Source organism: Corvus cornix, chromosome Z (assembly GCF_000738735.6).
Source record: "Corvus cornix cornix isolate S_Up_H32 chromosome Z, ASM73873v5, whole genome shotgun sequence".
Taxonomy (NCBI): domain Eukaryota; kingdom Metazoa; phylum Chordata; class Aves; order Passeriformes; family Corvidae; genus Corvus; species Corvus cornix.
The window spans coordinates 36310909-36324384 of record NC_046357.1 but is presented as its reverse complement, the minus strand read 5'-3'; the positions used below and the strand labels follow the sequence as shown (position 1 = coordinate 36324384).

Sequence of the window (13476 nt, the reverse complement as noted above, 5' to 3'; positions counted from 1 at the left end):
ATAGTGATTCCCTTGACACGCAGTATAATTTACCACAGTTCTGGCACCTTTCCTGGACCAGTTCAGGATGCTTTTACTTTTCAGACCTGTTTGTTAGAAGACATTACCTATGGATTTCAGTTCCAGCTGAAGCAGTGGTTTACTGTGCTACATAGTGGATCACATTGTGTAGAGCAACCTGACCTTGACTTTGTACCCAACACAGGCACCATGGCTGCTCCCTGACCCCTGGCTCTGGCCCATCTTTCCACTCCCTTCCACTGTTTCTGTACTGATTAGGCAGTGAGCTCTAGGTGCCTGGGATTATCTTTCACACTGCTTGTGTATGGGATTGAAGTCTCTGATGTAGCCTTGCAGGCTTTTCTAGAGTGCAAAACAACTCTGCTGTACTTAATGTACACTAAACACAGAACACTGGAGGTGGATTTGGTATTGTATGGTGGATTTATTTCACTGCTGGCCACTTTAGGCACCTCAAAACTGGCCAATACATCAGTCTCCTCTCCAGTGAGTGTGGCTAGGGGCCCAAAGAGCCATAGCTGCTGTGTAAGAGGAAGCAGCAAACCTTTGGGTGTCACGTTGAAGAGAGCCTGCTGGCTGATGCTGCATTGGTCTGCAGGACCGTTTCCTTTTGTCTGACCTGTGCCAATTGCTCAAAATCAAAATCTGGCTGCAGTGGTTGTGTTATGCTTGTTTGCTTCTTAATTAGAGACCTCCAGAGAGGAGATCATTTGTTAAGGAAAGACATTGATCAGGAGGGATTACTGAGTGAAGAACTGTGTTTAAGCTATCTCAGTTTGAGCTAAACTGCTAAGAAGTCTGTAAAGTTACTGACAGAGTCATTCTTCACAGCTGTCAGCCCTTATCCATGCACTAGGAGGATCATTAATATGGCTAAAATGGAGCATCTGTCACTCTTGTGCTAACAGGGAGCATACTTCCCATAAATTCTATTTAAAGGGAGCTGGGTGATGAGTGTTTAGTGTTTGCTTCAGAATGTTAAAATTTTACTACATTTGACTTTTGACACCATTGCAAGCTTTTTCAAAAAGTTGAAGTAAAAAACACCATGCATTTGTAACGAGAAAGTGACATGCATTTTCTTGCTACTCAGTGTCAGGATGAAGCAAAGGAATGGCAAAATAATGAAAGCTAGAAAGATAAGCAAGTGTCTACCACATTTTAATTGCAAAGCTAATAAAATTAGCTTGGCGTAACTCAAAATCTCATGCTGTTACACTCAAAAGCAATGTGAAAATCTGGAGAGAAAAAAACCCAAAATCAAAAGACATCAAGTGTGTCTTCATAAAGCTATTTTATAAACATTTGAGTTAAGTTTAAACTGTTTAGTTGAATAATGCACTCCTCTGAAACTGCATTTTGGTGGAAAATTGTCTGAAGAGCACGTAAACATCCTCTCTAGCCATTATAATTTTATAAAACCCAGCTGATTTTACCAGGTTTTAGTTGATGACTTTTCCAGTCCTACAGTAATGTTTCTCTAGTCTTTTTTATAATGTCATGGCTTATTTCTGATTCTCACAGATACTGCAGTGGTTTGGGGTTTTTTGTTTTGTTTTGTTTTTCCCTCCTTTTAATTTCTCTTGTGACCTTCAAGGTAAAGAAAAGATTTGTATTTTTGTTTTGAAATTACCAGAAAAATTTTCATCCTGGACTCTGATCCAGCTTCTGCTAAGAGTGTTACTTGACATTTAGATTTAAATTTTCACGCTTTCACACTCTTTGTTTTTGCTGATTAACTCTAGATTATATTTATTTCCTGAATATGTATTCTTTATTTGTGTGGTACCTTACAAAACTCTTAAGTAGATTACACCTCCATTATGCTGGTGGGTTTTGTATCAAAATATGTTGTTAGTATTCAAATAAATGAAGATGACATGGCCCAAAGTCCTGAATTTAGCACTGTGAAAACTGAGCTTGAAATAATTAATCTAAACACTAGAGGTGGAATTACAAACCTCAAAGGAAAGTGGCTTCATTCTGAAAACGTATTTTCAGAACTCCTCGTGGGCTTGGGCCAGAATAGATGCATTCTGTAAAAAATAAGTTCCCTTTTATAATTTTAAAGAGATTATTTTAGGGTGTTCTAGCTTGTTAGGGACTTACTCCAAAGTATTCTTAAGTGACCACATAACCATATATGTGCAATGAGGAACTCAAATGGAAGTCACTCCCTAGCACACTTTTTTTCCCAGCTCTCTATGGTTTTTCCTCATTCTGATTTACTTTGTGAGATGAGTAGTAAGAAGGATCTCAGCTCTGTGAGAAGCAAACAAAAGCTTATTCCATGGTGGTGGCTTTAATTTTTCAAATATGCCAGATCTGACTCCCTCTGTTTTGCCCCACGTGCCATAATTCACACAACGAACGAGAGACTGGAAAATGTTTCCCTTAGCTCAGTTCAAGCTCTAATTTCAGCCAAAATGATGTAAAACCCAAAGCTGTTTCATGATGGAATTGAACTAGAGATTCAGTAAGCACCAGGCTTGGGTATGGGAGAATTGAAACCTGTTAACAGACATGTCCATGGAAATCTACTTTTTACTAAAGCCCAATATTAAGTTGTGGCCCTATCTGGTGATTGTTTATTTAAGCAGAGCTTTATTGTAGTTATACTATTGTCCTTCATATTCACATTTGATGTTACTTTTAAAATTGCTTAAGAATAAGAATAAACCAAAGAACATGGGTTTAGCAGCTTTTTTCTGGTGTCTGGCAAACTCTGCTCTCAAGTTCAGGGACATACCTACTGACACCTTGATTTCTGAATAAGTGCTCCAAGGTTATTTTTTTTTTTTCATTAATTTCTCAGGTTTTCCAAACATTATTTACATGTTTAAATTCACATAATAAATTTTGTTTGGTCTTGGGACACACAAAAGTGGAATTAAAAGGTGATAAATAAAGAGGGGGAAAAAAATAGCACTTCAAATTTTTGTTTTGATTTAAAAAGAGCAGATTTTCTAAAGATTTAAAAACTCCAAACCCTTCCATTGTTCTCTTCTTGCCTCACTGGCAATTCAATTCTTCTTTGCCTTGAAACAATATGAGTTATTAGAGAGGTAGTGAAACAGTCTTATAAAAAGGGACTAAAAGGTTAAGTGATTGAGAGAAGAGTTTTTTAGCATACTCAAAACAACCCATCTTGCAGTACATTACCCTAATCATTTGGTGGCAACAAAGCAGTCACTTTAAAAAGGAAGTGATTTGATTACACCAGCCGATTGAAATGCTTTGATATTGTTGGAGGAAATGCCACATTTCCTAACGAAGAATTAGGAGGGCAACAAGAAACATTTTTGACTAATGACAAATTTAGGCAAGGAAAACTGCTAGATTCTGAAAGTACTGGTCTTTAATGAATAAATACTGGGTCTTAGAGGGAAAAAGTGCTAGAAGAAAAAATGCGCTTTTCATTCATGATGACAGACAGCTGTGAAAGTGCTGAAAGCTACTCTATGAAACATAAGTATCAGTTCACCTCTAGACAAGCCAGATCAGGTACCAGGAACAGTCTCAAAGCTTAAAGTTGTTCTATCAATGCTGATATAATGTCTCAAGTTAGCTAATAGGGCTTGCCTAGGTTGATGTCAATTAATCAGGCAGCTCTTGTAGGTGTCTCACAGAGGCTGTTTATCAGTATATATGTGTTAACAACTTCACAGGTGACTTCTAACATGGCAGCTGTAGCTTCCACCAGTTTGGGCTTCACTAGTGATGTTGGATGTGGTGGCACTGTGCATGTGCCATCTTTCTTAATCTGAGTTGGGCTGTATTGTGTAAAAAATTAAATTCTCTACTATTCATTTAACCATCTAAATTCATTCTATTACAGTCAGTCTATACAGAAACCTGAAATGTTGAGGAAATGCTTTTGCAGAGCACAACTGTGCAACTAAACTCTTTTTCCAGGCATCTACATGTCAGTGAACCATGATTTATTAGTGTTAAATACTTCAGAGTACTATATTCTCCATTCATCAAATGAAGAGACAGATGCATAATCTTAAAAGCAACAATTGACATTTCACTTATGAAACTTCTAACAATGACAGCTAATTAATTATAGCTCGTTTAAGCTACAAAGTAAAACTGACTTCAGCTTTTGCATCCCTCTTACAAAACAAATTTCTTTTCCTCCCAAACATGAAATGAATGTGGGCTCTTCAGCTGGATGGGTCTTCAGGTTGGGTCCTCAACATCTTTATCCGTTTTTCCAGCCTCTCCATCCATTCATTTCTGAGCCTAGGGACAGAAACATGGATCAGCTTGTCCCCATATTTTTACAGGTAATGGATTTATACTCTTCATCTTTTGAATGATGATACCCTTTGGTGCTTTTTCCCAGTAGTCATGCAAATTTTCCTGCCCCTTTAGAGCTCTTTGTTGGATGGCACGTCAGGACTGGCTCTTAAATCCCAATGAGGGATCACCTGAGCTTTTTGGTTCATCTCCATCTCCAGTGTGCCCTCTCTCGAGTGCCTGTGTGCCAGAGTGACTTGCCACTTGCGCTGGAGATTGCCTGCTGCCACCTGCTGGGTCACATCATCCAGCACTTCCCCCGTCTCCCGCCTCCTCTGTCCTGTTTGTCTTAGAGACACTGCACACGCTGAAGCTTCTGTTAGAGCCATAGTAGGCAGCTTTTGGTGATAGGTGGCCCTTTGTTTTCTTTTTGATAGTATCTAGGTACCACAGAAAAGCTTACTCGAGTAGAAGAGGGAGGAATTTCCCAACTGAGGAGTAGTAACATTGAGATTAGGTTAGTCATAAACGGATAAAACGTGCTGGAGACTAATCCCAGCATTTCTTCATCCAGGGTTAGTAATGTAAGGCTAGCCTTGCTCTTAATTTTCGAGTATCAATGCAAAGAGAGGTATGAGGAAGGCTTTGGAAAATTGCTTTCTCACTGAATGATCTCAAGACAAAAGAACTATAGTAAATAACAAAAGTGTATGTCTTCGCATATGCCCTCAATTTATGGAGAGTTCATGCAGAGTAAAGCTGTGCTGATCTTGCTGTGACTGCTCTCTCTCGCAGTGTCTGATCCAGCTGAATGTGACTGAATAAGGTAGATGTGGCTATGAATGGTGGCTGCCTTAGTCAGTGTACTTGGACCATCTGCTTTATAATGGATTTACCTGACACAAATTAAACAATCTTAAGTAATTCAAACTATTTTCTTGTGTAAACAAGGCTACGGAGAAAGAATGTGGGCCAGGTACACATCTGTGCTGGCTTTGCTCTGAACAGACAAGTCTGCACTGGTAAATATTGTCCTGTAACTTCAGAAAGTTCGATGCTTTGGACTCATTTATGGAACAAGAGTGAATTATTCTCTTATCCTATGAAGTCATATCTTAGACACATTAGCATTAGCATCCTAATTTGGAAAGCTTTATTAATTTCAATAAATATAAATTACTTTAAGGTTTCATTGCATTACTTAAGTACAGGTATTACTTAAAAACCAAAAAAATTACAATGCAAACGCAAGTAACCTTTCCGGATGCAGATTACCCACTTTGTCAGAGCGCTTCTTCGCTGACGTTCTTTTTCATATTGCAGATACTGAGTCTGTTGTTCAATGGTCTTTTCCCAGAAGTTCCTCAGGTCACTGGTTTCACAACCCCGCACTTCATGACGCAAATATTGGCTATTCATTTCCTCTAAAGGAAAAATTTGAAACAACCTTATGAAAAGTTACTGGTTCCTCATCTGTTTTCACTGGCTAAAGCACACTCTTGATGTTTTGGATTTTCACAGCGTTAGGGTCACACAGTCCTTTTTTTAGTAGGATCAGGATAACTGTGGGCATGACTCACCATTTAAGCTTTTCTTTCCTAGCTCTGACACTTGAGGATATGCTGTCTATAGTGATTAGAATTCTTACTTGTGTACCTAAAATATCTCTCACCTCCATCTGACTGTGACATTTACATTCACAATCAGGACAGGACTGTTGTATTCTGTAATTTAGCAATTAGGATACTTTTTACTGTACTCACAAATAAAAAAAAAAAAAATTGCTGTATCTAATGGGATTTTTGGCCTCATTATTTTCATGTCTCTAAAATGTTAAAGTGGCTATTGTTCTGATAATTTGTCTTTAATAATTCTAGCACTTAGCTGTATTTGAAAATGGAGAAAATTTATATATATAAACTATGTACATAATTTCTTAAGTTGCTGACTTGCAAAAACCACCTTGCTTACTAAATATTATCCCCTCTTCTTCAATTCTCAAAAGAGAGCAAATTCACTGAGTATATTTGTATATCTGTGACAATGCTGTACTTTCAGCTTTGGTTAATGTCATCTTAAAAATAAATTCTGGAGTGAATCTTATCCTAGGGAAAGAATATTTGCCTCATGAGGACTCTTCTTGGGCTAACACTAAATTCCCTCTACGCCACATTGCAGTCAGAAAATGGTATCATTACTTTCAAAACTTCATTAAATATGAAATTAGTGTATCCATGCTGCCTTTCAAATTGCTATGTGCTTTTGCATGAACATGCCATTGTAATATTTTACAGAATATTTAATTTTTTAACAAGTATTTAGGGCTCTCTCACACATTTTTTGAATTAATGGAAATTATTTGTAATTTATTTTAATCACAGCCACAGAGAGATAGTAAACAAGCCCCTCTAGGCTAGCTTGGCAAAGCTTGAAGAAACTTCTGCCATTCCCCTGCCAGGCATCATAAGAAAACACGAAACTGGGAGCTGATAATCTATACACAATTGGCTTTTCTGTGAAAAATTGACAGACACATTATTAAGACTCCATGAGCAGAGGACAAAAACAGCCCTTTTGAAGAGGTCCCGTTTTTGCTAGGATTCCCCTGTAACTCCCCTGTGGTTCCCTGTAAAACCTTCATATATCAGCTCATGGCCTCCAAATGGTAGAAGCACAGTACTTGAGCCTGACTCTTGCAGAAAAGAATTACTGAGCTTATTTTCCTGTCCTGAACAAATTATAACTGGATGTATAATTGTTGACATTAGTCTGTAATGTGAATTGCAAGTATTGCTGAACACCTCCAGCTGTGCTAGGGGATAACCAATTGCAGGTCAAAAATTCACTTTATACAAGTGTATGTTTTCATAAAATAGAAGTATTCTATAAATATCCACATATATATCAATGACAACACAAATATTTCTTCCCAGGTGGCAGTTACTACCCTTTAAACTTTTGGTGTACTAGGACTAATCTTCAAAGGTATGAAAAAGATATGGTAAAAGCCATCTAAGTAAAACTAATGGGCTTTCCACCCTAGGACTTAATCTCTAAGAATAACTCTTTCTGGAGTGCAGGAAGAAAAATTCCCCTGTATACCTGGGGCTCCAACATAAACTGCCAGGAGATAATGTCTTCTGGTTTCTTTATCAGAAGAGATAGCAAAGCATAATAGCTTCATCCTTATGAATTATTATGAATTCCTGTCCAATATTCTGGGGGTGCATTTTATATATATATATATATATATATATATATATATATGATGGTGGTAAATATCACTCCTGAATGAGGCAAAATTATGGAACTAGTTGCTAAAAGATGTAATTGAGCCCAAGTGTATACTTTCAGAATACACACATTCTTTACTGGTTTCTAATGTTCTGCCTCCTAATTTGATTGTATACATTCTTGGTAGTGGCTTTAATGCATTTTATAGATGTATCTTTCCAACACCTGCCCCCACAGCAAAAAATCACAAAGGAAAACTTAAAGCAAATAAAAAACATATTCAGAAGTAGTTTCCATTGCTATTCACCTTACATCTGGTGCTGGCAGTATTTAGAAGAATGTTAGAACCTTGTTGAGACCACAAAGTGTGTGTAGTATTACCTGTTACTGGTTTTGGGCAGGGGGTGTCTTATTCTTTTTGTGGGGGGTGAGCTGGGGCAGGGAGAGAAATTAGTGGTTTTCTCTGTCTATACTCTGGGGTATTTTCTTTGTGACTGCTTGATCAGGTACACTAAGAGCACTGTTCAAGTTGTTCTTCTTTCCTAACCTTTTATATTGTGTTAACATACGGGTATCCTGGTGCTGACTTTTCTGTTCCTCAGTTCTTAATACTCTTTTTGTTTTCTTTTCCCCTAATGCTGGAGAACACTCAAATATGTACAAGTAGGTATCAAAGTTACTGAACACAGAGTTTCTGCATCATTACTGATCCTTGATAAACCCAAAATGTAAGTACCCCAGCATTTGCTTTTCTGAACTGGAGAATCACCTTATTACCTTATATTTTGAATTATCTATTTGAGCCTGTTCACGTGGTGATTGTAGGGACTTCACAATACCTCTGCTGAAATAACTCACCTGGTTTCTTTTGCCTTTATGCATCCTGTATACAGATGTTCAAATTCACCTCTGTCCAGCCATCCATTTCATAAACTATGAACCTTCAATGTGTGAGAGCAGTCAGGGATATCAGACTTAGTCTATCACCATTTTGCTAGCTCTCATATTTTTCTCTCCTGCTTCAGCCTTTTTCAGAGGAGTCTAACAAGACTTAAGCCTGTATAATGACTTTGCAGCAGCAGTTATCACCTGAAAACAGTTTATTTTCATGCCTTGAAGCCTCATTCAAAGCAGTTAGGATAAGGGACCTCATTTAACAGGGGAAGAGAAGAATGGGAAAGATTCCATGGAAGCAGCCTCCAAAGCAGCTTGAACAAACAATCTCACTGTAACACAACAGGTGGGCAGAAATATACTATTAAAGCACATAGGCACTTGTGATACGCTTTTATAGATTTTACAGTTAGTTCTGACTTAAACTGCCTTGCCACAGCTAGGACTAAATGAAGCTTTTCTTAAGCCTCTAGTGACAATCTTTCTAGAGAACAATAATGAGAGGCTCTTTCTGGTAATCTTCTCTGACAGACCCCTGGTTGCAAGCCAATGAACAAATGTAGGTGCTCTCAAATGAAAGGAATAGCACAATAAATTCTAGGAAGGCTTTATCAAACACATGATAAAGATGATCACTTATTTTTAGATTTAATAATTTTAGAGCAGGTTGTTATTATGTAGTCTCAATTTGCTAAAGGAGGTCTTACAAAGTTAGGGAAGCTGTGACACTAACACTATTAGCTGGAACTCAAAAATTATGTTGGTAGAACAAAAGAGGAATGTAAGATCAATTTGATGTGACATCTTGACTTCTTTGTAAAACAAAAATCAATAGTTTGAGGCTGAAACTCACTGTTTCTATGAGAAAACATTACCACCACCAGAAACAATTTTTCACTGAGAGAATTGGCAGTCAAAGGTTTCTTAGCTAGAAGAAAAAATGTAAAGAAAAGTGTGGATGTTATTCCTGTGTTAGAACACATTGTTATATGAAATGTATTTTTAAAATTTACAAAGCATCAAATGAGTCAGGAGAGCGATTTTTCTTCCTTCTTGTGTTTCTTATGAAGCACAGTCAGTCAGAGTTTTTAGGGTGTTACGCATTTCCCTAGAAATAATACAATATTTTATTATTCTGACTTTACTTAGACCATGCTTTATGACTGTGGTTATTATATATGCATTGAATAGTAAAAATTGAATGATATATATAGGAGAGAATACTATCTATACTAATGGTACTGTTTGATGTAAAAACAATCAGAAATCTGTCTTGATTTTGGAAAATAGGACTAGTGATCATATTCATGATTTCCCTCTTTTTCCTTGGGTTTAGGATATGTCATTTATCTTCTGCTTCTCATCTCAAAGGGCTGACTGATGCTTCCTTTGAGATCCTGCCTGGAGAAGCAGGTTCATTTCAAGTCTAACTTAGGTCTCCAGATTCTGGTTAAAACTCTTTAGAGGCAGAAGAAAGCACTTTAGTCTAATCCCCTGTACCCTTTTGTTTGTGTGTCAGGTTGCACAGTGAAATTTATCTCATGAGTGGGTTGAGCCCTGAAGACACTTGTGAGCAACTTGGAGGAGACGTTTTTCACAGCTTCTTCCTTACTGCCTCATTTCTCAGCAGTTATGGGAGGAGATGATCTGGAGCACCAGCCTGAGGATGGGGAAAGCTGCTATGGTCTTCTGGTGCACCCAAGTCCCTAACTGTCTCGGTCTCTTCCAAAAATCCATTAGTGTATCATGAGCAAAGATGTGTGACTTTCCATGTATACTGTAAGGTTTTATTTTCATCTGCAGTTCGGCATTACAGACTACCAATCTATACTTTTCCTTTGTAAACACTATGGTCTGGAGTTTGCTATGAAATGAGGGAATTCTAGGCAAGTGATTTGTTTTGCCACCAGTATTTCTTTGTTTGGCAGAATTTGAAGTACATGCTCTTACCAGAATATGTGTTCAGTCAGGAGGTTTTTCTCTGGGTGTAAATTTCAATCAATTTAATTGGACTTCATGTATCAGGAATTTTCTTTTTATGAAACTGACAACCATACTGACATGTGACTGAGTTATAGTAGTAGGAGTTGCAGGTGTGCATCTAGCAGATTGTTTCTTACAGGCAGGTTAGACAGTTTCAATATTTGAAAATGTTTTCACTCAAGCACTACGTAGCAGTCTCCATTCAACCATTATACTTTTTCCTAATTCCCGCAATCCTTTATTTCTTTTCTGTGAAAACTGATGGATCTGAGCCTATTTTTTCAAATAAGAATAGTTATTCTTCAAATGCTTTGCACTGATAGAAAATTCGGAGCTCTGCTCATATGATACCTTTATGACAAACAAACATATTAAGAAGAGGCTTGTGATATCTACACAGGTTTTGCATCTCATACTGCTGGACTGTCAATATCAATGCCTTTGAATGCCATGCACTGTGTTTTATTCTGTCTTTCTCATCTGATGGGCTTCAGCTCTTCTCATCTACTTTCACTTTTCTCTGGATATCAGACACCTGAACAATGGAATTATCAAACTGGAAGAAACTGATTCTCTGTCTTGCTTTTCTGTACTAGAGGGCTCAGCGATCCTCCGGCAAAAGATTAAAATTGTTAAAACCTTTTGAACAAAACACTTGAGGAATCAATACTTGTATTTCCCTCCAGGTCATCCATTCATTTGTTACTATCTTAGTTCTGCTCCCATGCCTGGCTTTTTATATTTTGCTGCTTGCTATTCCATTCTGCACTGTCTCTTCTCCCTCAGCCTGCAGCCAAGGGCTTCCATGAAAGGTCCCTTTGCTTTTCCCTTCTCTGCCATCATGTCTGTTGAGTTTCTCCTCCTGCCCTCTTCACTTCCCATGCCAGCCCTCCAGCTTAACCTGACTGATTTGGACCTGTGCTTTCAAGCACCTTTCTGGCTGGTTTCCCTAGTTCTGTTCCATCTGGAAAATCTCTTTCCAATTCTTGCTGGAGCTGCGTTTGATAGAGTGATAGAATAAGCTGAGTTGGAAGGGACCCACAAGGATCATTGAGTCCAACTCCCAATCCTTCACAGCACCATCCCCAAGGGTCACACCGTGTGCCTGAGAGCATTATCCAAATGCTCTTGAACTCTGTCAGGCTGGTGCTGTGACCACTTCCCTGGGGATCCTGTCCCAGTGCCCAACCACCCTCTGTGCGAAGAAACTTTTCCTGATATCCAATTTAAACTTCCCCTGACACAACTTCATACCCTTCCCTTGGGTTGCATCACTGGTCACAAGAGTGAAGAGATCAGTGTCTGCCCCTCCTCTTACACTCATGAGGAAGATGGAGACTGCAATGAGGTCTGTACTCAGTCTCCTCTCCTCCAGGCTGAACAGACCAGGTGACCTCAGCTGCTTCTCCTTCAGACACCTCACCACCCTTGTTGCCCTCCTTTGGATGTTCTTTAATAACTTAATGTCTTTTTTTACATTGTGGTGCCCAAAACTGCAGTCACGCAGATATCACTAAACTATCCCTGGATAATCTTCTCTTCACCCCTCTGCTGTCCAGGTTTTCCCACTCTCTGCATCTGGCTCTCTGTGGTGGCTGCCTGCATTCTCACACATCCTGCCACTGGCACACACAAACAGGACTGTCGTGTCAGTTGCACAGAGGTGAGCATTAAGCAAACAGGTATTCATAAGTGACGTGCAATAGAGGATGTCCAAATGTTTTTCCTGAGCTTTCTATAGATTTGTTCGACTTTTATTGGCTTTTAATTTTCAGTATCTAAGGCATATTTAAAGTGGCTGTAGCTTGCTCATGAGATCAAATATTGTTTCTGATCATTAGACTTTCCCCACTGCTGGATACATTTGAAGCTTGCTCCTATGAACAACTACAGAATTCTTAAGATCAAGTATATAGAATAAATTAATATTTTTTAGTCAAGGATCTTGAATGCACTTTCCTTTGTTGCTTAATTTTTGAGTACAGGAAGACTCGATGGTCTAGGATCAAAGAAATAAATTTTGCCCAGGGATCATGTTCTTTATTAGATCATCCAGTTCAGAGAAAACATGTAAGAAAAACCTGCCTGGTTTCATGAGAAGGTGTCTACCATTGAATTAAAATGCCTCTCGGCAGCAGATCACTGTTAAAAAACCTTTGAGAGATGAGTGTGTGTATGTGTATGTAACCTTGGCTACCATTTAGCCTACCAGATGAGAATGTACAGCCATATCTCTTGGTGTTTTATTCAGGATTGTGACATGGAAATTATCTCTAAATATTTTTCTGCATCAATGCTACTCTGCTTCCTTAGAATTCCACTAAACTGGGCACTCTTCCCTGGCATTTTCCTCACACTCTCATCTTTCCTAGAATATACTTTTGCGAGAATTAAAGTTAGCGAACAGACACATTTCTTGTTGACATAATTAGGGAAAACTCACTACAAAAAACAAATACTTCCTTACCTTTGGAGCAGGACTCTTCTTGCAAATAAGTTCTCTGTGTGACACAAACAAACGAGGAATATTACCACTGCAGCCGTGGCTTCTCCAGTGTCACAGGGCAGTAATGAAATGCATCCCTCGGTACTTTTTATTTGAAGTGGGGGTAATATAAATCCTTCATCGTATCAAGGCTATTTTGATCAGAACCAGCAGCAAGATAAAATCATTTAATGAACTTTGCAGCCCCCTGCCTGAGATGACCGTGAAACACAGGCCCCCTTGAGAGCATACATCCCTCCCACACTGGCAGATACCTCAAAGAGCATGACTTGGCAAGTGATGAGAATTTTCTTTAAAATGCCTGGTAGTGTTATCCATTTTAATAATCTTCCCATGAAGCTTGAAATATTCCACAATACTGTCTTAGCTGCAATGGGGGCTGCAATGGTGTGACAAACCACACTTGGTTTTGCATTACAGGGTGACTTACGGAAGTATGCGGTACTTTGGAGTTGTTAATCTAAGGATGTGTGCTTGATTATGGCCTATCACATAATCTGTTCTCTTCAAGGCAATTGTTATAGGAATTGTCTGTATAGTTAGCTATGGTTGACAGAATGCATTAAAGCAGCACTAGTTTTACCATTTGAAGT

The 13476-nt window shown here is 38.5% G+C and overlaps 1 protein-coding gene across 1 annotated transcript; it reads right to left on the bottom strand.

The window, feature by feature from the left end:
* Positions 1-1855: 1855 nt before the first annotated feature.
* On the bottom strand, positions 1856-12985 carry FAM240A (family with sequence similarity 240 member A). The gene is made up of 3 exons (XM_010403745.2): positions 12845-12985; positions 5546-5690; positions 1856-4269 (listed from the first exon to the last, which is right to left on the bottom strand). The coding sequence occupies exons 2-3, from the start codon at positions 5683-5685 to the stop codon at positions 4191-4193; spliced, it is 219 nt and encodes a 72-aa protein (XP_010402047.1). The 5' UTR covers positions 5686-5690; positions 12845-12985; the 3' UTR covers positions 1856-4190.
* Positions 12986-13476: the final 491 nt, after the last annotated feature.